The sequence below is a fragment of the Lichenostomus cassidix genome, chromosome 20 (genome assembly GCF_008360975.1).
Source record: "Lichenostomus cassidix isolate B80296 chromosome 20, HeHo_3.0, whole genome shotgun sequence".
In the NCBI taxonomy this organism is placed as follows: Eukaryota; Metazoa; Chordata; class Aves; order Passeriformes; family Meliphagidae; genus Lichenostomus; species Lichenostomus cassidix.
This window is the reverse complement of record NC_139500.1, coordinates 12048304-12075001: the sequence shown is the minus strand read 5'-3', so window position 1 is coordinate 12075001 and position 26698 is coordinate 12048304. Positions and strand designations below refer to the sequence as shown.

The following is a 26698-nucleotide window of genomic DNA, read 5'->3' as shown; positions in this document are numbered from 1 at the left end:
GGACCACCCACCATCTGCTTGGGGCCTCATTTAGGGCACGCAGGGCTATGGTGGGGTCAACAGTGACAACACTGGGACCATCAATCACCAAACTAGAGCCACCCTAGGGCCAACTGAGGCACCCAGCGCTACTGTGGGGCCAACAGTGACCACAGTGAGACCAGCTGGGGCACTCAGGGATGGTCACACCACCCACGCCTGGAGCACACTGGGCTGCACTGGGGCCAACTGCGGCCACTCCAGCGGCCAGTGGGCAGCGGGACCCAGCGCGGCCCCGCCCCTCTCCCCTCCGCCAATCCCATTGGTGGTTCTTGGTGCCAATCACGGCTCTTGGCCAATGGTATGGCGACGAGGGCGGGTCCTCCGCGGAGCCAAAGTTGGCTGGGGCGGCGGAGGCGCTCGGTGAGTCGGGATCGGCGGGGCGCGACCTGCGCACGGAGCGAGCCCGGCATCCTGCCGAGCCGAGCCGAGCCGAGCCGAGCATCCCTGCCGAACCGAACAGAGCCGAACCCATCCCTACAGAACCTAACCAAGCCGAGCAGAACCCATCCCTGTAGGATCGAACAGAGCCGAACCCATCCCTGCCGAACCGAGCCGAACCCAGCCATCCGTGACGAACCGAGCCGAGCCGAACCCATCCCTACAGGACCAAACAGAGACGAACCATTCCTGCCGAACCCATCCTTATCGCACCGAACCGAGCCCACCCCTGCCGCACTGAGACCATTCCTACCTCACCGAGTCCATCCGTACGGCACCGCACCGAGCCGTGCCCTAAGGCAGCGCACCGCACCGCACCTTTCCCTACGGCACCGCACTGCACCCCGCGGCACCGCACCGAACCCACCCCTACAGCACCGCACCGCTCCGCATCCTAGGGCACACACCGCGCCCTAAGGCATTACGCCCTCCGGCACCGCACCGCTCCCCGCAGCCCAGCTCCCTCGCTGCCCGCAGCACCTTCGCCCGGCGGGACCATGATGTCGTGTGCCGAGCTGCTGGCCGTGTGCCTGCTCTCAGCAGACCGCGGCCCCAAGCCCCACCGCCAGCCGCTGCCCATCTTCCACGACGTGAGTACCGCGGGCGGGACCCCCGCGCCCCTGCCCAGCCCTCGGGGAGCTGGCGGTGCTCTCCACGCGTGGGCGTCGGAGTGAAGCTCCTTCCCGCCTGCTCCCGGAGGAACCGGCCCGAGGGATGCGCCGGCGGCTCTGCGGCCGTGCCAGCCGGGAGCTGTGCATGGTCGTGATGGCTTAAATAACGGTGCCGTGTCCTTTTGCTGAATGCTGGGCCTCTGCGTGGCTAGAAACAGCCCACGCCTGAGCCAGAGCTGGCTGTCATGACTCCTGGAGCGGGAGCTGTGTCTGGCAGGAACGCTGTGGAAGGTTCCCTGGAGCTGTTCGCAGCCTTGGGATCCAACGGAGCGTTGCCTGCTGCAGCCCCCGGGTGCAGCCCTCGTCCCGGGGCTGTGGAGGAGGATGCTCCCTGCAGGTTGCAGGTCGCCAGGGCATCCTGGCGGCTGTGGGTGGCACGGGGGAGTGGAAGATGCTGGTGGTGGCTGTCTTTGTGTTCAGAGATGCTGGCACAGTTCCTCCTGTCACGTCGCGTCCCCTCCAGGCCGTGGAGCTGTACCCCTGGGGTGGCGGTTCCGGGGGAGGGGGCTGCATCCCGGCCGTGTCCCAGAGCCAGGGGCACAGCCCGGGGCAGAGCCACCTCCGGAGCACATCTGGGGTGCTCAGCCCTCCTGCTCCTGGCTGTCCTGCGTGAGCTGGGTGGGGTGGGCAGCCCCCAAATCTGCCTGGTGAGAGAGCCCCTGCATTCCCGAGTGTCCGGCACCACTGCCATCTAAGTCACCCTACGGACCAAGGAGATGTACTAGTGCAGGTGCTGCCCCTGCCCTGCCGCAGGACTGAGGAGGAGGTAGCCAGCGAGGGTTAAGGATGAGGCACTGGTGGTGCCCTGGCACCTGCACGGCCCAGGTCGCTGCCAGCTGTCATCTTCCTGCTGTCATCTCCGTCTTGTCCCGATCTCGGCTCACCCCCATATCCCAGTTCATCCCAGGCAAGGGGAGCAGCAGATCTCGGGCGGCACTTTGGGAAGGTGATACCACACCTGGTCCAAGACCTCCTGGCACTCCCAGGGAGCCCTGGGAAGCGCAGTCCCTCCCTCGGCCGTGGAGCTGCTCGCAGCTTCCAGCTGGGAGTCAGAGTCTCTCTCCTGCCTGGGGGCGTTCGGGCTGCAAGGCTCTCCAGCCAGCGTCATTAACCGCACTAATTACTTGGCTGAGGGAAGATGGGCTGGAGGGGGGTGGTGGTGACAGCTGTGTTCCAGTTCAGCTCCTCAGGGCACTCGTTGAGTCGCACATCTATCCCTCAGGGTGTCATTAGGGCAATTAAAATGGGAAATGTTAACAACGCTAGCAGCTGCTTTCCGGGTTCTGACGGCTTCTCTTCCGCTTCCCTCTGACTCCTTTGCTCGCGAACTTGGCAGGGTGAGTTAATCTGTGCACAGATTTGGGTCTGGGCAGTTGGTTGGTGTCCAGCTGCCCTTGAGGCTTGTCGGGGTGAGCATCCCACGGCAGCAGGGCAGGAGCCCCGCATGCCTTCCCGGCAGCGCTCCCCACCACCCATCCCGGGGGCTGCTGCTTCCCCCGGACCTGCCGCACATCTCCTGCCTTTGGGAGAAGGGAGGAGGAGGAAGAGGAGGAGGAGGGCTTTACCTGAGACGCTTCGCTGCAGGCGCGGTATGAACTGCAGTGCTGCCATCGCCCTGTGCAGCATCTCAAGCCTCCGGGAGATTTGTCCCCCAGGCTGGTGCCCGGGGCTGGCTCGCTCCCCTGCCGGGCCACCGGAGCTTCAGGAAGGACGCCGTTCGTGCTGGTGCCTTAGCCTGTCGCGGGTCGATGAGCATTGTCCCCAGGGCAGCTGTCCCCGCCCCAACAGCCGCCTGTCCCTGGCTGCGGGTCCAGCAGCCGCGGCTGCTTCCAGCCCTGCAGGCAGGGAGAATTCCTACTATCTTCCTCCTTCCCGGGCTGTGTGTGGGATTCATCCCGCAAATAACGCTGGTTCAGTGCTTCTGTCCTCAGTGCCAGCGCGGCTGCTGCTGCAGGCTCTGACCGAGGCTGTGGCTGCTCAGACCCAAGCCCAGGGACTTGGGCAACATCCCGGGCTGCAGGCAGTGTCCCTGTGCTTCTGAGGCTGCCAGTCCTCCCTGAGGCAAGAGAGAGATTGCCTGTAGGGCCCTCCAGCAGTCCACACAGACCTCATCCCCTTCCCAGCCCAGCTTTGCATCACTTTTCCCTGGCTTTGTCCCAGGGCTGCTGTCTGCACTGGGAGCAGTGCTCACCTGCCAGCACTGAGCATGTGGCTGTGCCCGGGGAGGGGACAGCATTCGCCCTGTGGAGCATGGAGGTGGCTCTGTGCTGTCTGTGCTTGGCTGGAGCTGGGTTTTGGGGTCAGACAGGGACGGGCTCGCCCGAGGCAGTGAAGTCCTGCCGTTCCCAGGGGCCCTGGAGCACACATGGCCTTGCCTCGGGGGGCTCTCACAGCTCCCTGCTTGTGCCACGGTTATTTTGAGCTGCAGGCAGCTGTCGTGTGTGCACTGGCTCGTGTAACACCCTGCTGGAACAGCGGGCCTTGTGCGTGGGGAAGAGGCATCCACTCTGCTTGCTGAGGTGCCTGCTGAGCCCAGGATGGGCTCACCCTAGATTAGAGACCTTGGCATCCTCCCTGGCATTGTGCTCTCCCTCTGAGCCCACAGAGAAACCCTGCTGAGCAAAGGCAGCCTGTGAATGGGAGATGTTTGCCCTCAATCGATTCTGCACCCAGGTGACACTTGGCTGTCTCTGGGTGAGCTCGGTGGCCTCCGTGACATCTGGAGCCATAGAGGTGTCATTGCATGAGCCATGTGTCCCTCTGATGGTACAGAGCTCTGCAGGATGAAGCTTTTCCCTTGATGGAGAGTCCATGGCAGTGTGGCACAGACATGTGGGACACTCTGGTGCTGCCCCTGCAGCTGTGAGACCCCACAAAGAACCCATTAGCCTGGAGAAAGCTTTGCTTTCAAATCCAGAGAAATCTCCAGTTTGGAAGGTGCAGGTTCCCATCTCAGCTCCAACGTGCATCCACTAGGTCCTGTGTGGTGCTCAGGGAGTGCCTGCCCTGTTTTCTTGCCAGGGAAGCAGCCTGGCCGGCTGGAATGCCAGAGGAATGGTTACCTAATGCTGCTCGGCCAAGGCAGCCTCCGTTCCCAGCGGCAGCCTGGGGCAGGAGGAGCTCCCTTTGTTCAGAAGAGCATCCGCCCAGGAGCTGTCCCTGCTTCTGGTTTTGGTCGCGGGGAAAGACCAGGGAGCTCAGCATCAGAAAAGCCTCTGCCACTTGCAAGCCAGCACCTGAGGAGGTTTTCTTGTTTCTTGGGCAGCTCTTTCTTTACCTCAGAGCAGTTTTCCCGGGAGATTTCAGTGGCTGGGTCCGGGATCGTGCCCTGAGAACACGCAGCAGAGCTGGTGGTGGGCGGTGCAGGAGGAGACAGGGACAGAGGGGGCAGAGGTGCCTCTGCCTGCTCAGAGTGCGGGGCTGCTCCGGGGGTGAGGTGTGGGCAAGAATAGAAAAGTTCTGTCTCCTCCTACCTTTTTTCTTTCCTAATCCTTCTTCAGACCTGCAGATTTCTTCATCACCCAGGATGATACAAAGGAGAGCTCCACACACACAGCTTTCTGTTGTTGGCTCCATTAGCATGTGGGGCCCAAAACCTCGTGCTGTTTGGTCTGGGAAAACATTCCCAGGCTTCAGAAGTGATGCTGTTCCTCACAGGAGTCAGCCCCAGACCTTCCAATACTTATTGGTGAAACAGATCCCGGCAGGGATGAGCAGCTCCAGCCTTCTCCTGGGTCGTGGGGAGAAGCCTCATCGCTGGGAACCCACCTTGAGACCCTGAACTGGAGCAGCTCTCCAACTGTGCTGTGTGGCAGAATTAGTTACAGATTAATTAACTCATTAATAATTAATTCCAGAGTGTGTGCCTGCCGAGGTGTTGCAGGAAAGGCTGTGCTGAGGGGTGGATACAAAGCTCGGGGCAGGAGCTGCTCCTCGGTGCAGGTTGTTGAGAGCTGGTGATGCACAAAATGCTTCTGTGTACAGTGGGTGTATACTTAATGTTCTTTCGTTTAAATGGACTGAAAAATTAAACAGTTGCCATCACAAGGATGTAGCAAAGTCCTTTCTGCTTCGCCTCTGTGCTCTCTAAAAGGTGCTCGCTGTGAGTGCCAGGCTCGCTCGGCCAAGGGCTCCGTGCATTAGAGGCAAGAAATGGGTTTAATTATTGGCAGAGGGGAATTTCCTGGAGCAGGCAGTGCAGTCCCAAGAGCTGGAGCTTCTCCACGGCTCCCTGAGCTCCTGGAGGAGATTTTCCATGGTGCTGGGTGCTGCCTGGCTCACTCTTCAGCTGCCCTTTTCCTCCCTGCTGCCACACTGAGCCCTGTTGTGTTTTGTCTTGCAGATTTTCCGGCGAGCCGACAAAAATGGTGAGTGCTTTGTTCCTGCTGCTGCCTCCCCTCCCTGCCTGGCTCTGGCTGAAGCAGTGTGGCTCTCATTCCCACTGGGAGGTTTGGCTGAAAGAGGGAGGGAGAAATTACTTTTCTGCTCCATCTGGATGCCAGGGCCTCGCCAGGGGCTGGGCTGAGCTCCCTGAATTCCCCATCCGTGCACCACGCAGGACACAGCCCCTTCCAAGCCCTTCTCCTGGCCCAGGGGCTGTCAGGCTTCTGCTCCATCTCTCACAGGATTGGTTCTGTCTCCGTGCTCAGTCCAGGGTGTTACAGGTGCCTCTGGTTGGGTTATCCTTGTTCTAGGTGCCCCAGGGCCCTGGGCATTTGGGAGTTAGGCTCTGCTACTCAGTTTTTAATCCAGTAACCAGAACCAAGAGGTCCAAAATCACAAGTGTTTTCTCTGAGCCTTCCCACACTCTCTTGGGCTCTTTTCCTTCAGGCAGCTCGGAGGCTCTAGGAGATGCTTTAATTGCAGATCACAGTGCAGCCCAGGAGCTGAAATCCTCCACAGAGAGGAAGAAAAAAGCTCTTGAGTCAACAGAGAGCATTTTCTTTCCATGAAAACCTGATGCTGCCCTCACTGTGCCGCTTGTGATGGACTCTGCTCTCAGACCACCTAACAGAGTGTCTGCATGCATTTCTGACAACACCGCAGTGGGGCCTTTTGGAAAGGGCCAGAATTCCCACCTGGAATTCCAGCAGCACTCCCGTGTTTTTGCTGGGCTGTTGGGCTTTCAGGGAGATATCTGCTGTAATTACCATGCACAACACGCCCAGCCATCCCACGCGCCCGGGGAGGCTCGCCGGGGCTGGGATGCTGCTTTCCGCAGATATATAATTACTCTTCCCTTTTATTGAAATGCAGATGACGGGAAGCTGTCGTTCGAGGAGTTTAAGAACTATTTTGCTGATGGCATCCTGAGCTCGGAGGAGCTGTGGGAGTTGTTCAGTGGCATTGACAGGCGTCACTCAGAGTGAGTACCGCGGTGGCACGGAGGAGACGCGGGAGAAGCTAAAACTGCCTGAGTGGAGATGGAGGACATTTGGGGGCGGGTGTGATAAATAGTCAGGGTGAGACAAACCCACCTCTTGCCACACGCAGATGTTCAAACCCATTGAACACCAGCAGCAAGCACTGGTGCTGAGAGCAGTCAGACATTTTGAGAGCAGCAATTGGGTTAACTGCGGTTCCAGCAAGCAAGCAAGCATTTAAAATGCCATTATTTCGGTTTGGAAAATGTATTCCAGGAACACCCAGCCCGTGGAGCAGGTTGTGTGTCTGCAGGAGTGTGTGGTGGAGTGAGGACAAGGCACAGACTGTGCAAAGTCACAGACTTTGCCACTGCTGACACAGGGAACTGCTTTTCACTTATGTAAGAGCTGCTTTCCACCAGTGCGTGTAACAGGGAATTTAGGCCAGCTACTTGTATAAAAAGAAAGCCCCAAAGAGCAGGGGAAGGAATTGTGTTTAGCTCTGGTCTCCTCTTGAGTGGTGCTATCCAGAGGAGTCTTCTGGGCTCGGCTGGCATTCTAATCCCAGCTTTCTGGGGACTTTCTGGCCTCGCTGGGGTCCCTCTGCCCAGCTGGCTGCTGTGGGTTAGTCTGTCCTGGCACTGGGAGGAGCTGGGTGTGGATGACTTGATGTCTGGGGTCTGTTCAAGCCCCGCAGTGCCACTGGGGGACAAGGGACTGCAGCTTCCTCCCAGTCTGGGTGGCAGCTTTGGCTCTGGCTCCTGCCACTTCCCCAGCACCCTGGGGAGCATCTCCTGCACCTCTCCACCCTTGGCCAGAGCACAGGTCCCTGCCAGGGAGAGGGAATTTGGGGCAGCCTGAGCTGCACAGGCTGGTCCCAGAGGTGTGCAGGCAACCAGGGCAGTGGCACAGACTGCCCTTGTCACACCGAGATGCCAACAGCTACCAAATGGCACTGAGCCACCAACAGCAGACATCCAGTGGCCCCCACACCATGCAGCCAGGCCTGGAGCAAGGGGAATGATGGACTTCTGATGCTGTTGGAGTTGGGTTTGGCTCCCTCTGCAGTGATGGGCAGAGAAGTGGCAGGTTTGGGCAGACTTGTGCTGCTTTCCTTGAAGCCTGGCTGCCCCTTGCTGCCTGTCCTGCTGGTCAAATCCTGCTTGTGGGTTTGGGCAGCAGGAGGTGTGTCCTGAAAACATCTCCCTCTCTTCAGGCTATGATCCCAGGAGCTGGCAGCAAGCTGTTCCCTTTGCTCTGGAAATGCTCCTTTCCTCTTGCTCCACTTTGGGGTCACAGCACCCCTGGAAAACACAGGGTGTGGTGAAGTTTTAACCCAGCTCAGAACTGCACAGGGGAGGGCTCCAGCCTTCAGGTGGGGTTTGTTCCACGTGTGTGGAGCAGCTGAGCAGGCCTGATGGGAGGCTGTGCTGCCTGCAGAGCTGTGGCTGCAGCGCTGCCCCCGACAGCTCGTTAGCCTAACGAGGATGCCGTAGCTATGACAACGTGGCAATGGCAGCAGCGAGTTGGTGACATCTATTAGCAGGGCATGAGCGTGGGGTCTTTGTTCTCTTCTTGCCAACAAGAGCAGAAAGGACCCTCACACAGAGCTGGTCCCAAATTCCTGTATTCAGTGGCTTTTAGCAAACGCAGGAAACGGCAGGTTTGGGGTGTGCAGGACTTGGTGTCATGTGAGGACTGGGTGCCCTGCTCTCCCCAGGGTGGGGGGCTGGACAGCCCCTCTCCCCTGGGCTTGCCTTGCACTGGCAGGAACTTCATATTTTAGAGAGCTGCCCAAACTTTGCTGCCAGATTCCAGGGTGTTACAAATCCGAAAAGCAGCTGCAAGCTCTACAAACAGATCTGGTGTGCTGCTTTCATGTCCCGTGGCTTTTGGGATGATGGTTTGCTTCATCTAGCGTGGGTTTGGTGCTGTGTTTGGGAGGTTTAGGCTGGAATTGGTGTTTCCTTGTCTCTGCCAGCCTGACCTGATGACAGACAGTGACAGAGACCTTCATTCCCAGCCCTCTCCATGTCCAGCACTGCCCAGACCCATCCTGACCCTCACCCATCACTGGAACCTGCACTGCTCCCCTGGGCCCCAGAGCTGACAGCTGGGAACATCAATATTTCACATTTCTTGTTCTCCTTCCCGAGAGCCTCATGCTCTCCTCTCTCCCCCTCCCACCCCCCTGGCACTCAGGTGGGACTCTGGGGCCTCTCACACACCTCTGATGTGACACTTCAGATTCTTCATTTCCACATGCGGCTAGTTTTTTTTCTGCAGTTCGGAAAATGGTTCCATTTTGGCTTAAAGCATCCCCTCACTTTAATTCTGTGACACTTAAAAGATGATGTTGAGACCAAATCTCTGGGTGGCAGCTGGTACAACAGCCAGGTCCATGGTTTTGTTTGGTTTGTCCAGAAGCTCCACACCAGCTCTGGCACAGAAAGGGTCATCTTCCTGGAAAAGAACATTTTCATCCACTGAAAATAAGGTCTGTAAAATCCATCAGGGTGTTCAGGAACTGGGTGCAGATTGCTCAGAGCCTTTGACCTGGAGCCATGAGGGGTGGAAGTGCTGACCTGGTGGCTCTTAAAATCTCTCCGTGGAAATAACGTCAAGCCTGTGATTCTCTGGAAGAAGGGATTTGAGTGAATTCCCTCCCCTCTCTTTACTGAGACTCAGAGCTGCAGCATCTGCCAGACTCTGGATGATGGAGAGTGACTGAAACACTCTGTGTCACATGAAAAAGGTTTGGAAACCAGATCTGTGATGGCAGTGGAGGTTCCCAACATGATAAATTATAAAAATGAAAAAAATTCCCGTCTGCTTTTCTGCAGCTGATTGCTGTTTTCTTGCATAAACTCCAGGCACATTCTGACAAAATCCCAACAGCATAATGATGACAAGATCCTTCATCATCAGTTCAGGCTTAATTACATTTAATCAGTGGTTTGAGCACAGTCAAAATACAGCTATGGGAAATGTGGAGAGTCTCAGGATGAGTGCTTTGGAGGCAGAGGATGGCTCTTCTCTTGGAGTGACAGTGGGAATGGCAGAGAGGAGCAGAGAAAAGCTTGCTGCCCCTGGCAGCCCGGCAAAATGGGTCAGGATTTGCTGTACACATTCTTTCCATGAGCTCCTCCTGGTTTTTGGTGTGAATTAGTTCATTCAGCATGAGAATGGCACCATCAGTCCTGGGCTTTGCTTGCTGTGCTCTGTCCTGCTCCTGCCTGTGCCCCGGGGGATGCTGCAGGATGTGGGATTTGGGGAGAAATTCTCAAACAGGGCTGTTGATGGAACAGGGTGCATCAGGAGGGGAAGGCATCTTCCCCTGCACAGCTCCCAGAGGGCTGATTTTGACACAAAATCTCGTTGATTAGTTCAATGCTCAGTGGTTTAGTGATTGATTAGTTAACATTTCTTTTTAAGCAGCAAACAGACAAGATATAAAGAGTTATCAATAACCCCTGGCCTCTCCCTAGAGGCCACAGGCTGGGGGCTGATGGCAGCTCTTTGTCACACCTTGCTGGAGCCCAGCTGAGAACTGAGCAGTGGGTTGAGCTGGTGGCTCCTTTTCCATGGTGAAACCAGTCCCAGCCCCAGGTCCTCCCTGGGACCAGTGCAAATGCCTGGGTGATGTGTGCACGAGGTGTTCCACTGCATATTTAACTATCAGATCTCCACATCCCTCCTTTGGTGACTTTAACACTTCTCCCAGGTGGGAACCAGTGCTTCCCTGCAGTGACAGCTCTGGGGTGCATCTCTGACAAGCTGTGCTGTGGATGCTGCAGTGCCAGGGCTCCTGCAGCACTGCAGCAGCTCTGCAGGCTCCAGACAGCTGCCAGGAACAAAGGGGACAAATTAAGAAGGAACAAAGTCTTTTCTCAATGTCCACCGGTGCTCCAAACCCCAGTGTTGCTGTCAGGCAGAGCTGCTCAGGGATGGCATCAGCAAAGTTGGGTGGAGTGGATCTGGCAGAGGAAGGGCTGTGGCTTTGCAGGTTTGTCTGTATCGAGTCTCGAGGGAAACACGATTTTTTTATCCACTTTAAAAAGTGTCTGCAGTGCCAGGTCAGTGCGCAGAGTGCTGCCCAAATCAGCTCCTGCCTGTTTAAAATAGCTGAGCCAAACCCCAGTCTCACACTGCCCCTCTGCTGCCTGTGCAGCCACGGAGCAGAGGCTGTGCACTGCCCCTGCCCTGGCTCTGCCACCTCTCACACCAAAATACTCCCATCTTTAATCCACTGCCTACTATTAAATACACTAAATGGGAGCCCAGAAGAAAGAGAGAGACAGAAACCAGCCTTTGATGTCTCGGGCAAAGTTGTAGGAAGGTTTTGCCCAAATTATTTCACTTTAAATGGCATTTTGGATACTTTACATGCTGTCCTCTAATTTCACATTGGGTGTTTTTGTCCCTTTGCCCTGTGAGCAGTGTCAGAGAGAGGACAGGGTGACATGGCTGTGGTTTCACATCCCCTGAGCAGCAGCACTGCAGCATTCCTTGTGCTTGGAGCCTGGCAAACTCCAGGTACTGCCAGTTCCTCCATGTCTGACAGCACTTAAACACTTAAAAAACACTTCAGACCCTCTCCTTTGTGCTCTCTTCTACTTTTCCAATCAGGATTGAAAGCGGTTGTAATAATTAGGGGATTTGGAGTCTGCAGAATGCCTTGAGCAGAGGCTGTTTTGAATAAATGAAACCCTGGGGTTTGTCCCTGCTGGCTCTGGGTGGTGCTGAGCAGCTCTTGGCCACCTGAGCAGATCTGACAGCACCATGCAAACCCATCCCCAAATCCTGTGGCTGTTTTTGAAGGTTTCCTCCTCCCTCTCCACCCCAGCACCACCTTTAGTAGCTACAGGAGGGACCTGCCCAAGCCCTGCAGGGATGCCAGCCAGGACTCTGCAGTGCAGGGCTCTCTGTTGGTGAAAAGGGTGGGGGTTTGGCCCGTGCCTCCAGCTTTTGGGACCCAGATTTCTGCTTTAATGACTTTCAGGGCAGGAACAACCCCTCTGGTGGGCTGTGCAGCCATCCAGCCCTCTGGGAGCCTCCAGACAGCCCCACATCATGGGCTCTGAGGTCAGGGAAGAGGAGAAGGAGCAGCTGGGGGAGGGCAGATGGGAAAGGAGGGTGCCTGGGGGAGCACCTGGGCTGAGGTCAAGGAGACACAAGGAGAGCGGCCTGGCTGGATGTTTCCCAATTTGGGGAGGAGGTTGGGTTGAAGAAGCAGCTCCAGGGCTCCAAAATGGGGCTGCCAACCCAGCTGGCAGCCAGGGGTGTGAGGCAGCTCCATCCCAACCCCACCCTGCTTTCCTAGCACACTCCAGCTCCAGGAGATGTTGATGGAGCAGATTTTCTTGCTCCTTCAGCCCCTGGGTGCTGCAGGGGCTGGGAAAAGCTCCTGAAGAAGCTCTGAACCTGTGCAGCTTCTTATTTTTCTAATGCAGCTTCTGCAAAGACATGAACGAGCTGTAAATCCAGTGGGACTCGAGACAAGCCCCTCCTCACCCCCACTGTTTCCCCCACACCAGCCCCACTATCTAACAGGAGCTTTTTTTTGTGTGTGTTTCTTGCAGTAATGTGGACACGGAGAAGTTGTGTGGTAAGTCAGGGGATATTCCTACCCGGGAGAGCTTCTCCTTCCCAGGATGTGTGTGGTGGGGCAGGGCTGGGTGGCACTGACAGTCCCTGTGCCTGAATCCCGGCACAGAGGTGCTTTTCCCGAGGGGATGGGCAAGGACTTTTCATTTTAATCCAAGTCGGAGAATGACTCTGGGAAGGGAGGGGAATGCTGCCCTGCAGCCCCGGGCTGTGTGTGGGGAGCAGGAGTGCGGCAGGCAGCGATGGAGGTGCTCAGGAGCCTGACCATGGTGTTCTCTCCGGCTCCAGATTATTTTTCGGCGTACCTCGGGGAATACAGGAATGTGCTCTCCGCCCTGGAAACCCTCAACGCCGCCGTGCTGGCAGCCATGGACAAAACCAAGCTGGTAAGGACGGGAGCAGGGCAGGTGGGTGGGAAACAGGAGCCGTGGTGTGCTCAGCTGCTTCTTCAATGGGAAATCTGGGGGTCGCAGGCAGCAAACCCTGCAAATCAAAGGGGTGTGCTTGGGTTGTCTGCATGTGCAGGCAGTGCTGCAGCCACGCAGCCTGGAGGAGGGAAAGGGTAAATCCCAAGCTTTTGTGCTCTGCAGACATCACCTCCCTCCTGGCAGGGCCCTGGCAGAGGCTGTCCCAGCTATTCCTTGCAGGGTCCTGCCCACGGACACTTTCTGGGAGCATCACTGAGTCCTTGTTGAGTTCTGAGCCGAAACAAGGTGTTTCCCACCCAGCAGCGCGGTCAGAATGTGCACCGCAGGCTTGATCTGCGCTGGATGGATCCCAGCAGCTTGTGCTGAGCACAGCCTGTGCTGCCAGAACAAATCCCGGCTGCTGGAGAGGGGCAGGAGCCTGGCAAAGCAGAGCTGCGGCTGGGAGCAGCGGGGCAGCCGGGAGAGCTGCAATTCCTGATCTCCCAGGCTGGTGCAGAGTTCATCCCTGCGGGGAATGCTCTCCCTGTGCCTGCAGCTCGTGCTGGTGGGAAGCAGATTGGATTGCTAACGAGGGCAAACTCCGAGCCCCGGCTGTGCGGTGCGGGGCTGAGCTGGGCAGCGTTGGGGTGAAGTGCTGGAGGGGACCAGCAGTCCCCTTTGCACCCAAAATGGGTTAAATGGTTTAGCTGTGTGCTTAGCCTGCTGCTAAGCCATGGGAAGAGCCCTTCTTTCCCTTCCCTGCTTTGTTCAAAGCACATAAAGGACATCATCCATGAGAACATTCCTCTGACTTGATCAGACAGAGGGGAAAAGGGGGATCAGTCCCACATTCACCTAAGTGACTCTTTTGTGTCAGTCATTCTCTCTGGGTTTTCCCCTGCCCACAGCCAGCCTCAGCAGTGCCCCTGTATGTTGGGAAATTCCATGCCAAGAGAAGGAATCTCCTGAAAATGCATTTTCTCATTGGTTCAGCTGCCCAACCCCACTCACAGTTATTAAATACAAGTCCAGAGGGAGAGGAGGAATCCTCTCCAGAGAGCTGTGCTTTATTTCAGTTCCTTTCTGTCCTGTTTTTTTGGGTAATGAATGTGTATAGTCTTGTGTTTCTCCTAAGGACAGCACAGTCACTGTATTGGTGTGATGCATTCATTCACTCCATAGTTTCTGGTGTTCCCTGGAAAAGAGAAGCAGGTTTTTCCTGTTCAAGAAAATTTTTATGGATTCACTTCTCCACCTGTTTGGATCTGCCCAGAGCCAGGGCAGCCCAGTGTTCCCAGCACTGCTCTCACCCAGGAGAGGTCTGTGCTGCTCTGATCCCAGCCCTGAAGTGCCTCAGTGCAGATACTGATCCTCCTGGGAATCTTCTCCCTGCACTCCCCTGCTGTGCTGGGCTCTGATGTGGGGAGAAGGCAGGAGTGGGCAGGGCTCTCACAGAGCTGTGGGATACCTGCTGCTGCTGGAGGCTGCCAGAGATGATAAATGCTGCATTCCTACCTGCTGGGACCTGAATATATTCCCACATTTGTATTTCCAGAGTTGGACTCGAGTTTGAGTTATTATGGGATTAGAGGGCTGGATTTTAGCCAAAGCTCACACCTCTGTGAGCCAGGGGAGAGAACAGGTTTCCCACATTACACCTGCCCCTCAATTATTTTAGTTCCAACACCTCTCATGCCCCGTGGCTGGGGTGTGAGAGCCCCAGTTTGGCACAGAGAGCATCCTTGTTGGGAGAGCTGGGTGAACCTTCATCCCAGGGAGCTGCTTGTGCACTGAGCAACCTGCAAGAGCCCTGCTGAAGGATCTGCAGACTCTGCCTGTCCTTGCCAGGCTGCATTTGTGAAGACTTTGCCTGACTCTGCAGCAGACAGTGATGCCCAGGCTGGCTGCAAGAAGGAGAAGGAGGAGATCTCTGGCTTGAGCTGGGTCTCAGCACAGCATCTCTTGGTTAGGGCATGATCCATCTCCAGCAATTCCTCCCTGCTGCAGCCACGGGATGCTCAGCCCTGCATCCTTCAGGGACCCACAGCTAGAAATGTGAAAATGAGCAGGAAAACAGCCAGAGAGCCCAGGCAGCTCCATGGGGCATTGCTCAGACCATGCCAGTGAGCTGCAGTGAGGAGGGGAATAAGGAAACCAAAGCTGGGGGAAATGTGCCATGGGTGTATTTGGGAGCTGTGGTTTGAAGCAGTGCTGCCAAAAGCCTTTTTGGTATGGAATATTCCCAGCTCTGTGTTTGTCACTGTAGGCTAGGATACCTGGCATGGATCACTGGTGTGTCTCCTGGCTGGCAGGAGATCTCGATCTGCTCCCATGCACCTTGTAAGGAGCAGGAGAAACCCTGGGATAAAGCACAGGAAATACAAGCTGGGATTGTCCTGTGTGACTGCAGTTACTGTAGGACACTGTGTGTGTGAGCAGCAAAGCTGCTCGTGGTTGTTTTTATGGACCTACAGGTCAGCAGGAGCAAAGCAAACCATTAGGGGTTCCCATGCCTCCATCCTTCCTCACTGGGCTGGCAGGAGCATGGTAAAGAAAAGCCTTTTCAAGAAAAGAGGGCTTTTTCTCCAAATCCTGTCATTGCCACTTACATTTGTAAAATGTAGCTTGATAGCTGTGCTGTAGTGTGCTAATTACACCTTATTTTGTGGCTGAACCTCATGTTTGCAATATAATCACATCAGAGTAGGAAGTGAACAGTGGAAATACCTCAGAAAACAGTCAGATGTGTCTCACAGGGGGCCTGTATGCTAAAATCTTTTCATTCTCCAGTGTGCAAACACTGCAAACCCTCACATAAACACCTCTCCAAGCCAGGCAGCCTTCTTTTCCCTTTGACAGGAATTATGTGGCCACCCATTCCATTCTGTCCTGAGCTTAACTATCATCATAAGAAACCAATAAAACCCCTCAAAAACAGAATTACAGCAGCTCTTGGCAACTTGGTGATTTTTATCTGGGCAAACAGAGCTGAAATACCACTGCACGACCAGCATTCCTTGTCTCGTGCTTGCTGAGTTATTTCCTCTGTGTCTCTTGTCCACAGAGCAGAAAATACTGTGCTTGGTGACATTTAGTGAACCTCTGGTAACAGAGGGTTTGGCCTCTGTGCAACACCTGATGAGAGGATTTTGGTTCTTTGCCCCAAATAAGGAGTGCAAGGCTGGCTGGACTTTCAGTTCTTTTGCTTTCCCGACAGAAAATTTTCCAGGCTGATGCAGAGAGGTGAAGCAGCATTTGAGGCTCTCCTGAGGGAAGGTTATTTCCATCCTTGTCTCCAGCACATCCCCCTGGGTGTGCTGTGTTTGGTGAGGTGAGAGGCAGCTGGCAGTGCTGCTGTGTCCATGTGGAATCCTGCAGAGCTGAGTCCCCTCCAAGCACAGCCTGCCCTGGGCTGGTGGTGGCATTTTGGTGGTGGCACCCCGTGCTGGTGCCTGTGTATTTGGGGTGTAAGGACTGCCCTGGGGGAGTTGAAGGGCTCAGGGTAGGCTGAATGTGGTGTTGGTGAGAGCAGCTCTGCTCCTGCCACAAAGCTCCATCCACTGACAGGATCCAGGGAGGATGTGAGGCTTAGGCCACCTCAGGGTAAAAGCTGAGAGGATGGGGAGTGCTGGGAGGCAGGGTTGGTGCTTATCCCAGAACCTGGCCCTGGGGAGAAGCATCCAAGCCCCAAGCAAGGGGAAGTATCCTGTGCCAAGGCTGTGGGAGGGCTGGGAAGGACACCTCAGAGGTGGAACACATTTCATTCACCCCACGGCTGCAGAGGCTGGTTGCTGAGGGAAGGGCCCTTAGTGCTGCCAGAGGGATGATAGCGTTTGGATTTGGATTTTGAGCAGTGGAATGGACTGTGCAGGGCTGTGTGGTGGGTGAATAATGTACCTGCTGTGCCCCACTGGGGACTCACTCACTCCAAGTGTGTCCTGGGGAGGCTGGAGTGTCTCTTGTTCCTGTCCAAGCAGGGAATGTGTGTCCAGGCTGGCAGGAGCTGGGCAGGCACAGAGAGGCAGGGATCCCCAGCCCTGAGCTCTCCATTTCTGGGGCTGTGGGCAAGGAAGGCTTTTGGGATGCTTTGCTGGAAGAGCCTGGATGACTGAAGAGCTCTCCCATGGCTGCATCTTGTCAGTGTTGCTGATATCCTTTTCCTGTGGCAGGAAAATGAGGTTCATTTTCCATCAGGAATGCAAAGCCCTGCTCAGGGCTGTGACCATCCTTTGCTGACTCCAGCATGAGCCCAGAGCTTGGGGTTTGAGCATCCATCCTCTCCACTTACCTTCCCCTCCCATCCAGCCACAGCTGTTCCCAGTTGGACACAGCTCCTGGACTGGGCTGGTGGCTCAGAGCAACCAGAAAACCATGAGAGGTTGAGAACCCTCCCACTGTTCCCTCCTCTGACACCAGCAGTGGAAGGGTTACATCCAGACGCTTCTGTGCAGAGCTTCTGGAATTCCAGCTCCTCAGTGTGCCAGAGAGAAACGCAGCAGGAATTGGAAATATTTGACCCGAGTAATGGGGTAGCAGTATTGGACATTATTTCAGACATGGCTGATGGAGCCCGGGGGGTGAGGGCAGCCTTGGGGGCACATGAGGACACCGTGGGGAAGGCAGGGGGTGCTGCTCCAGCCCGGCTTGCCTTGTTAAGGAAAGGGGTTGACCTCTCCTGGTGGATGCTCCTGTGGAGCAACCAGCCCTCCTGCACCCTGCAGAGGCTCCTTCCTCGACCTGCCGCCACTGCTCCCGTCTCTCTCAGTGCTCACGGTGACATCCTGTGGTTCCTGTGTCCCTTGGGGAGCTGGCACGGGGCTGGCCATGGGGAAAGGAGTCTGCTGTGACAGCTGGGCTGTGCTTCCCAGCTGCTTCCCTTCACAACCTCTGATCCTTTTCTCATCATCTGCCGAGCTGAGTCAGTTCAGCGAGGCAGCAGCAAAGCCAGGTGAGAAAATGCCTGTTCAGGGAGCTGCATTGGCTCTCTGAAGCACCAAACGACCTTTAGACCAAAATTACAAGGAGGGAATGTAGTTCCCTGGTTTCCAGCTCATCCACCTTGCCTGGTGCTGACCTGTTCAGTGTCAGGGTGAGGAATCACCTCCTGTAGTGAAGCAGCAAAGTGCAGGTACTGTGTGGACTGTGCCCTGCTCAGCTTCTTCCTCCCACACTTGTGACTCCCCTTGGGGGTCCTGCAGTGCTGACAGCTGGAGAAGGCCCATTCCTCATTTTGGCAGCTGCATTTTCAGCTGGAAAATGCAGCCTGGAGCATTGGGATTGACTGACTGTACCCAGACCAGTCAGCATAGCCTGAATCCCCAGCATGAGCCCCAATTGTTTTCCAGCCTGATGGGACACAAACTCATTGGATGGTGGATTGGAAATAATCTGGAGTGCCAGTGAAAAAAGCACTTTGTTTCTTTCGGAGAGCTTTCATTGACTTTGCACCCCTGCAGCAGCGCAGGAGCCACTCGGTCAGTGCAGGGCAGTGTTTGGGAGTCACTCCTCCTGTGCAGTGACAGCGTGGGATGGCTGCCACCTCTCTACAGGAACTTTGTGTGCACATACTCAGCCCCGTGCTCCTGGTACTCATGCTTGGTCATCCACATGTGCTGGAAGGACGTGAGTGAGGCTGCCATGGAGCCCCCAGCCCAGGCTGCCGTGCTTCTCCCAGGGTTTGCCAGGACTTCAACGTGGACGCCCGTGTCTTGGGAGAGGAAGTTCAGCTCCAAGCACATCCTCTCGGGGAAGCCAGGAAACATGGAGGAGCCTCCTGAGAGCACGATGTTGCCCAGCAGGTACCTCCTGACTTGCTCAGGTGCTGCCTGCAGGCTCTGCCAGGCCAGCTGGTGCAGCCCGGGGTAGCTGTGCTGCAGCAGCTTTGGCTGGAAAAGCGGCTCCGGGCAGCAGAAGCGCTCCTTGCCCAGGGTTATCCAGTGCCCGTCGGGGGTCTGGAATCTGGCTGGGTGATGGGAACCTCTGTGCCAGAGCTCTCGCTCGTAGTCCAGGGAGACGTAGCAGCACCGCTCCTTCAGCTGGGTGAGCACCTTCCTCGTCAGGGCCTGCAGCACGGCGGGCTCGGCGGGGCTCTCCAGCAGCAGCCGCTCCAGGTGCCCCGTCAGCTGCTCCCCGGCCACCCCCAGGCTGCAGGTGCTCAGGGTCTGTCCCCCGCAGACCGAGGTGACGTGGGACATGGCTGCCCCGGCCTCCACGGCCAGCCCGGTGACCCTGCCGTGGGCGCAGAGCGACAGGAAGCCGCTGTTGGCCACGTGCAGGGCCGGCACCCCCAGGCTCTCGAACAGCACCTCGGCCGCCTTCTCCCTGTCGCCGGCGGGGCAGGACGGCGACTCGGCCAGCAGCACCGGGTGCTCCTCGGGCAGCACTTTGAGGCAGCAGCCGAACAGGTGGCTCCACAGGGCTCTCACACCGTCCCAGTCCTCAACAACGCCGGCCTTGAGCGGGTAGGGCCTAGGTGCATCTGAGCCTGCCGCGCTCTCCGTGGCCAGGGGGTGCGGCTGGGGGTCCCACGGGGTGGCTGCGCTGCAGGGATGGCCCAGCACACTCCTCAGCACACACTGGGGCTGCTCCTGGCCCGCAAAGCCTGCCCGGGTGAAGCGGCTGCCGCTGTCTATGACCACTGCGGGCCTCAGCATGGCTGGCACTCCACAGGGATGCTGGGCACCGAGGAAGAGCCTGCAGGGGAACAAGAGGGGGCTGGTGTGGTCAAACCAGGCTCAGGCAGCTGCTCTGCGAGGGAAGCTGGCCCAGTTTCCCTGGAGGACAGCTGTGCCCGCTCTGGAGGTGTGTGGGTATGTCACAGCCTTTCCTCCTGGCTCCTCGCTCCCTGTCTCACTGAGCATTCCTCCTTGGTATCTTGTCTCCATCCTTGGTGATTTTCTAACAGTGCAAGGATAGAAACACTTCCAGGTGTTTTAAAGAAGCAAGTGAAAACTGGACAGGAAAGTTGAGAATCCTGGGCTGTATCTGAAGCAGAGTGGCCAACAGGTCAAAGGAGGTGATTTCCCCCTCTACTGTACTCTTGTGAGGTCCAATCTGGAACACTGTGCACAGTTCTGGTGTCCCCAGGGTAAGAAGGACATGGAAGTGTTGAAGGAAGTCCAGAGAAGGCCACAAAGCTGCTGAGAGCACTGGAACACCTTCCCTGTGGAGACAGGCTGGGAAAGTTGGGGCTGTTGGGGCTGTTGAGGCTGGAGAAGAGAAAGTTGTGTGGAGACCTCAGAGCACCTTTCCAGGGTGTGAAGGGGCTACAGGGAAGTGGGAGAGCGACTCTGTTGGGAACTATAATGACAGGACAAAGGGGGAGTGGGATCAAACTGAAAGAGGGGAAATTTAGGCTGGATATTAGGAAGAAATTTTTCCCTGTGAGTGTGGTGAGACACTGGAACAGTTTGCCCAAGGAGGTTGTGGCTGCCCCTGGATCCCTGTCAGTGTCCAAGGCCAGGTTGGACAGGGCTTGGAGCAACCTGGGACAGTGGAAGGTGTCCCTGCCCATGGCAGGGGGGATTGGAACTGGATGATCTTTAAGATCCATTCCAACCCTAAACATCCTATCATTCTGTGAATGCTGCTGCCAGCAGAGCCCACAGCACATGGAGAGGAGCCAAGAGGATCTGTCATCCCAGCTGGCAAAGAAAGGAAGGAGTTTGGGGTGACTCTGTGTGTGTTCACTTCACCAGCTCTCCATGTCTCCCAGACCTGCTCCTGTGGCATGGTGTGCCTCTTGTCCCACTCTTTGGGCACCCTCCAGGCCAGGTGACCCCTTTGTTCTCCCCAAAGCTTCTCACCTGCCCCTCTCGACCTACCTTTATAGCCCCCAGTGCAAGCACACGTCAAAAATTCATCAGGGAAGCTCTCATGGAAGCAGACAGGCTTTGCACTGCTTTCCTGGGCACAGAGGGCACAAAGCCAGGCCTGCCAGCTGTGGGGGTGTCTCTGGATGGGGCTCCCAGCACTTGGGGGGCCACCATGGGCTTCCAGCCTTGTCCTAGAGTCCTGGAGCGAGCAGAGCAGGGGCAGAAGGATGCTGTGCCAGCCCTGCAGCTCTCCCTGCAGCTGGGGCTGTCCCTGGCAGTGCCCCTTACCTCGTGGCTCGTGTCCATCTGCCCTCCTCCACGGCCTCTGGAGCTGGGAGCGCTGGGGCCGAGGCTGGGAGTGCTGGGGCTGGGGCTGTGGGCACTGGGGCTGGAGTGCCCATGGAACCATGGCTGCATTCCCTGTTGTGATCTCACAGACACTGCAGTCCCAGGGTTCTTCTGCCCTGCAGTGCCACTTCTGCCCTACAGCGTCACTTTTAGTGATAACTAAAAAATTGATTGAAATCCACCCTGTCTGCTTTACTTCAGGGACAACCCCTGCCAGGTGTGCCTCTGCTGTCCCTGCACAGAGCCTGACAGAGATGCCTGACAAATCCTCTCCCCTCTCCCTGCAGAGGTACGAGAGCTCCTCGAAGATGGAGCAGTTCCTGACCAGGTTCCTGCTGCGGGAAACCATGCACCAGCTGCAGTCCCTGCAGGCATCCCTCGAGTGTGCTGTGGACACCGTGGAGGAGCAGGCAGGACGGGAGAGGTAACGGGGTGGGACATGCTGGTCCCCTGTTCTTAGAACCACTCCTCACTGGGAGGGACATCCTGGAGCTGGATCTGCCCTTTCCAAGCCCTCTGCGGAGCTGATACCTCTAGGAACGACTCCAATCCCTCCTTTTGGGTTTTTTCTTCCAGAAAGGAGATCAAGAAATCAGAGACTTCGGTCAGCCTGAGGTCAGGGAGGCGGTGTGGGCGCAGGGGACAGAAGAATGTCTGCCTGACCCCAACAGACCCCTATTCTGGGATGCTAACAACAGGTACTGCTGTCCCTCGGGTTGTTTGTGCCCTGCTGGAGCCTGGAGTGGGTGTGGGATCAGCACAGAATCATTAAGGTTGGAAAAGATCCCCAGGATCGAGTCCAGCCATTCACCCTGCGCTGCCAAGGCCACCACATGGGGACCCATGTCCCCAAGTGCCACATCCACAGCAGCACTGAGCAGTGAGGGCTTCACCAAAATGGAGCCCAGAGCATCTCACCCAGATGCCAACTGGAGCTGCTGTGGAGTGTTTTATCTCTTGGGCAGTGGGAAAAGTTTAAGTTAAAAAAAAATTAAAAAGAAAGCAGAGGTTTAGAAGTTTTGGTGGTTTTTGGGGTGCTGAGCAAGCTTTTGCAATGGCAAAACAGAGCGTTTTTTGGGTGACATCTCTGTGCCCTTTGCCATGCAGGTGTTTGTGTGGAGGACAACAGCCAGTGGAAGGCTCAGATCAACAGGCTCCAGCAGCTCATCGAGAAGCTGGAGTGTAAGGTGTGTGCCCAAGGGGGGGCTGGGGCTGCCAGGCACAGCCAGGTCGGTGCTGGGACCCCCCTGTGCCAGCAGCCCCCTCCTCAGTGCTGGCATTGTCACAGAGCTGCACCCCCTCACCAGACCCAGCCCTGCAGAGCCACCCTTGTCCCTCAGCTCTGGTGACCCTCTGCTGCCTTCCCACGATTCTGACAAGTCACTCAGGCCCCACTGACCCCACAGATGTGCAGGGCATCTCCCTGTCCTCCCCCAGGCACCACAGGGAATGTCCCTGGTCCCCAGCTGTCCCTGGGTTACTGCCACTCCTGCTGCAGGGCTCTCCCAGTAACACTGGTTTTTCCCTGGTGTTCAACGCAGAGCCCACGCCTGGAGCCGCTGAAGGAGGAAGCCATGTGCAAAGGACAGGATGCAGTAAGTCACTGTCCCTGTGCTCAGGGTCTGCAGGTGGCCCCAAGTGCACAGACCTCTCTCACAGCCCCTGTGCCCCAAGACTGAGCTCTGGCTGTGGCCTGCTGAGGAGCAGGGTGGGATTTAGGGCTGTGAGCTGGGTGTGGGACCATACAACGGACAAATGCAGTGCCCTCAGCTCCCTGAGCGCCCTGGCAGTGCCCACAGCCAGCCCAGAGGGAGGCAACTCTGCCTGTGAGCTCCCAAATCCCCCAGGAGTGCTCTGGGTCCCCAAGCCCCTTTTTTTTTGGGGGGGAGCACACAGGGAACTGCAGCAGCCCCAAAGGAGTCCCCCACACTGGGGGATGGAGCATTTCCTGTTGGTGTGGTCCTTGCAAAGACAACCTGCCCAGTGGGAAGAAGTCACTTGGTGTCCCCGTTGTCCCCAGCACGGTGGTGCCAGACCCACTGTGGTGCCACAGTGCCCACAGCAGGGTGGGAGCAGGGAGGACAGGAGGGGACAGGCCAGCCCCTGATGTCCTTGCTGTCCCTCGGCAGCACATCCTGGTGGCCAAGAGGCAGATCTCGGTGGCCACGAGCGGCATCGAAGAGTTCTGGCAGGCGTTCCGCTCCTACACCGAGGGCACGGCTGGGCACAGCAGCTGCCTGCAGTAAGTGGGGTGCTTTGGGGGGTGGCTCCCCCAGAAAAGGGGGTTTAACACCCTTGGGAGACATGAGGGGTTTTGTGCAGTGTTTTGTGTGCTGGCAAGGGTGGGTTCTTGCACGGAGGGTGACACAGCTGTGTCCCTGCGGTGTCATCCCATCCCCTGCAGCAGGCATTCCCAGTAAGAACCAGTGCCTGGCAAGGCGTGGGGAGGGTTTATGCCAGCAGGAATGGCTGTGGCGTGTTCTGTAGGCGAATGCACGAGCTCCTCCAGCACTGAAGGACTCGAAAGCAGTGGAAAGGTCAAGGGCAGAGCTCCTGCAGAGAGCACTGATTTCTGAAGAATGCGTGGGAAGCTGCCGCGAGCACCTGAAGCTGACCCTGTGTGAGCCCTGCTCTGCTCAGGGACACGTCACTGCCAGCCTGTCCCCGAGATGGCACAGCTGCTCCCCGAGCAGCGCTGCCCTTCTCCCACGGGACCCTTCACGCCGCTTCCAGCAGGGAATGTTCGTGCTGTTCCCATTTCAAGTGTCATTTCCCAGCTCTTCAGCTTCAACAGCACAAATTCGCGCTTTCAGTCCAAACAAAAGGAAGATGCTCGCTGTGACACGTGCGGCAGAGAGAATGGGAGGCTTTTTCTTTGGAATTGATGGGCTTTTTTGTCATCAGGGCTATTTGTGGAGACAACGGGGTGGCGTTGCGTGGGCTGGCTGCCCACGTGAGCAGAGAGCTGGAGCTGAGCCCGGGGAGACTCCGTGGGCCTGGTTCACTCCAGGGAACTGCAAAGCCCCTTGTGGGGGCCTCAGAGCTGCTGGGTGACACGCTGTGCTGTCCCCCAGGGCTTGGCCCCCTCCAGCAGGCCTTGGCAGCAGCTGGAGGAAAGGCTCATCCTCAGCTGGAATTGCTGCTGCAGCAGCTGAGCACAGCTGCTTCCCCTGGCCCTGCACTCTCACCCTGCTGCTGCCTCCCACCCACCTTCCCGGGGTGGGAGGGAGTGTGGGAAGCATCACTGGCAGAACAGCATCTCTTTGGGGGCAGAGAGCTGTGGGTTTGTGCTGTGAGCTCAGCTCCTGCACTCGTGCCTCAGTTTCCCTCCATGTGAAAGGTGACAGGTGACACACAGCTACCCCAAAGGGCTGGCAGGATGAGCTGTGGCAGTGCTGGGGATGTGTAGGAAATAATAAAACACAGCACATGCTGCTTCCTGGCCAGCAGCAAAGACCAGTGGAAGAGCTGTGAAGCTCTGTCTGGACACAGGAGCTGTGAAGCAGAACTTGGGTTTGGGATTCCCTGGAGCTGTTCACAAACTGTGAATGCACACAAACTGTGCTTTGGAAGCCTTGTGGTGAGGCTGATGTGCAGAGGGCTGTCCCCTTGGCCTGGGCTGGTGGGGCACACATCCATGCCATGCCAGGGTCATGCCAGGGCTGTGCCAGCCTGCCCAGCCCCGGCTCAGGGTCACTCTGTCCCCACAGTGTCTCTGCCTGCAAGCTGACGGACGAGGCCTGCTTCATCCTGTACGAGTTCTGGCAGGACGTGACCTCGTGGAGAAGGTGGGGCAATGTCCACGTGTGAGGCTGGAAGCTGGGGGGCTCAAAGGGGTTGCCCACTGCTCCCTCTCCTTGCCCAGCTCCCTCTCCTTGCCCAGCCTGTCCCCCTGCTGGCCCTGCTCTGCCCTGTGTGCCCTCTGCAGCTCGCAGGGGATGAAACCTCTGATAAAGGATTTGGGGAGCAGGGTGTGGTGCTGGGCGGCACAGAACCCGCCCTGTCCCCCTGTGTGGGCAGGGGGTCCCAGCCCCACATCCCCTGACCCTGCCCCCTGTTTTACAGCCATTTGCAGTCCAGCTGCAGCAAGACTTTCCAGCAGTCCATCCTCAGCTTGCTGGAGTCCCCCGAGCTGCTGACCACCATGCTCTTCCCAGGTGAGGGAGCCCTCATTCCTGCTCCAGAGGGCAGGAGCAGGGCAGGAAAAGGGCAGGAAAAGGCACGTGGCTCCTTCCAGAGAAGGAGATTGGTTTGGGGTGACCTAAATCAGGTTTTTCTAGCCCATTGTCCCCAGCAGGTAGCTGGGGTCTGTCCCCTGCCCAGGGTGGCTCTCCAGGGGGACAGCCAGGCAGCAGGGGCACTGGCCCAGTAACAGATGAGCTGAGTCCTGTCTAAAACACACCTGGTGCCTCATTTTGTTTTTCACCTGGGCCCTGAACCTGCTCTGCAAAGTGCTGGTGCTCCCAGGTCAGTGCCAGGGGCTGCAGCCAGGCTTCCAGCACAGTGCTGGGGCAGGAGAGAGGCCAGCACAGGGAATGTGCACAGGCCTGTGGTACCAAGAGAAATGGGACCAGATGTGGGGAACTGGGAGCTACATGAAGTCCCAGTTTGCTTGCAGGGATCACTTGCAGGTCTCGTGTAAAATAATGAGTCCATAAAACATGGATTAATTTGGACTGACGCCTGAGTGCTGCTCTCAACCTGCCAGTCCTGCTGACCACATTCCCAAGGCTCTCCTGTGGGAGTTGCCACAGCTCCAGGGGGATCCCCCTCTCCAGGCCATGCCATGGCCATGCTCCCTGCCCTGGGTGGGGCTGGGTGCTTTAGAGCCAGGGACCTGCAGGGTCAGGTGCCCCATCTCTGCCACGCCAAATCTCCATTCCCAGGCTAACACCCACCTCCCTGACCCCTTTGTCTCTCTTCCCAGCTTCCTGGTGGATCATGAACAACAACTGACCCGGAGCAGCTGCCTCCAGGACACCATCAGCATGCGGGAGGATGTGGAGCCTTTGGCACAGCTGTCACTTTGTCACCTCCCTGTCCCTCCTTCCCTCCTGTGGCCAGCGGGGGCTGCCTGCCCTCAGCCCTGCCAGTGTTTTGCTCCTTTGCTCTTTTCATGTAAATTTATTTATTTATCCCTGCTCCTAAGACAGTCTCCAGGCTGCCTGGGGGTGACATGTTTGGGGGTGGCAGCCTGGCCCTTGGGGGAGCACTGCTCTGGTGCTGCACCCTGGCAGCCTTCAGCCCCTCTTGCACTCCAGATCCTCTTCCTCCTGGCTCCGAGGCTCCCCAGGGTGCTGGGATGGGCAGGGGAACATGGCTCTGGCCAGCTGTGACATCCTGCCCAGGGAGCCAGGTGGCCTCGTATGGATTGTGAAGCGTTTTATAGGGAAAAAAATATTTCATGGAGTATTTCTGGCAAGGTCTACCTGCTCATGCCCTGCCACGCTGGCAGCATGTGCTGTGGCTTTGGGATGGCTTTGTGCCCCACCAGCTGTCCCCATGGCTGTGCCTGTCCCCAGCACATCTCACTCCCAGGGGAGGCCAGTGTGGCTGCAGTCCCCAGCTCATCCCAGGAAGGGCCAGTGTGGCTCCAGGCTCTGTTGTTTCCTCAGTTCCCATAAATCAACATTGGCACTGGGCAGTGCTGCCAGAGGCTGGAGCTGAGTTAATGGGGAGGGGGCTGGGATGGGGGCACTGAATGAGGGGGGAAGGCTGGAGCAGATCCCACCTGCTCCATGGGCCTCACTGGGGGTTTTTGGGGTGCTGCAACAGCTCCTCTGCTGAGCTGGGGAAAAATGCAGTTTCCAACCAGTGTGGAGAGAGTGGGAGGGCATAGGGGGCAGGAGGGTCATCAGGGACCCTCCTGGCATGGAGAACGTCATCCTTGTGCCCCTGCCTGTCCCCAGCACCAGTGTGGGTCACCATGGGTGCCTGCATCCAGATCATCACTCAGCTGGGACCTGCTACCACCCCCAGCCTCTTTTCCCACTCCTGTGGGTGCTGCT

General features: G+C 57.2%; 2 protein-coding genes across 5 annotated transcripts; one reads left to right on the top strand and one right to left on the bottom strand.

Moving 5' to 3' along the window:
• The first annotated feature begins 489 nt into the window (after positions 1 to 489).
• Positions 490 to 26346, top strand: NECAB3 (N-terminal EF-hand calcium binding protein 3). Its single transcript, XM_085078991.1, has 13 exons — positions 490 to 1070; positions 5494 to 5518; positions 6408 to 6516; positions 12097 to 12122; positions 12410 to 12507; positions 20978 to 21114; positions 21267 to 21388; positions 21798 to 21877; positions 22232 to 22285; positions 22820 to 22932; positions 24401 to 24478; positions 24756 to 24847; positions 25618 to 26346. Exons 1-13 carry the CDS (start codon positions 978 to 980, stop codon positions 25644 to 25646), a joined length of 1056 nt encoding a protein of 351 aa, XP_084935117.1. The 5' UTR covers positions 490 to 977; the 3' UTR covers positions 25647 to 26346.
• On the bottom strand, positions 18015 to 20688 carry ACTL10 (actin like 10). Of its 4 annotated transcripts, none has more exons than XM_085078988.1 (3): positions 20631 to 20688; positions 20352 to 20541; positions 18015 to 19221 (listed from the first exon to the last, which is right to left on the bottom strand). In XM_085078988.1, exon 3 carries the CDS (start codon positions 19179 to 19181, stop codon positions 18072 to 18074), a length of 1110 nt encoding a protein of 369 aa, XP_084935114.1. In that variant the 5' UTR covers positions 19182 to 19221; positions 20352 to 20541; positions 20631 to 20688; the 3' UTR covers positions 18015 to 18071. The 4 variants fall into 4 exon arrangements, 3 of the variants coding, with proteins under 3 accessions (XP_084935114.1, XP_084935116.1, XP_084935115.1); XM_085078990.1 differs by having other exon boundaries at positions 20352 to 20433; positions 20631 to 20666; XR_014855910.1 differs by lacking the exon at positions 18015 to 19221 and adding an exon at positions 19554 to 19793.
• Positions 26347 to 26698: the final 352 nt, after the last annotated feature.

What these genes read in the sequence shown, in the direction of transcription:
- NECAB3 (XM_085078991.1), top strand. Translation starts at nt 978, where the DNA reads ATGATGTCGTGTGCCGAGCTGCTGGCCGTGTGCCTGCTCTCAGCAGAC. An exon ending in TTCTGGGATGCTAACAACAG is followed by an intron (nt 21,389 to 21,797) that starts GTACTGCTGTCC and finishes TTTGCCATGCAG; the next exon opens with GTGTTTGTGTGGAGGACAAC. An exon ending in TGTGCAAAGGACAGGATGCA is followed by an intron (nt 22,286 to 22,819) that starts GTAAGTCACTGT and finishes GTCCCTCGGCAG; the next exon opens with CACATCCTGGTGGCCAAGAG.
- ACTL10 (XM_085078988.1), bottom strand. Translation starts at nt 19,181, where the DNA reads ATGCTGAGGCCCGCAGTGGTCATAGACAGCGGCAGCCGCTTCACCCGG.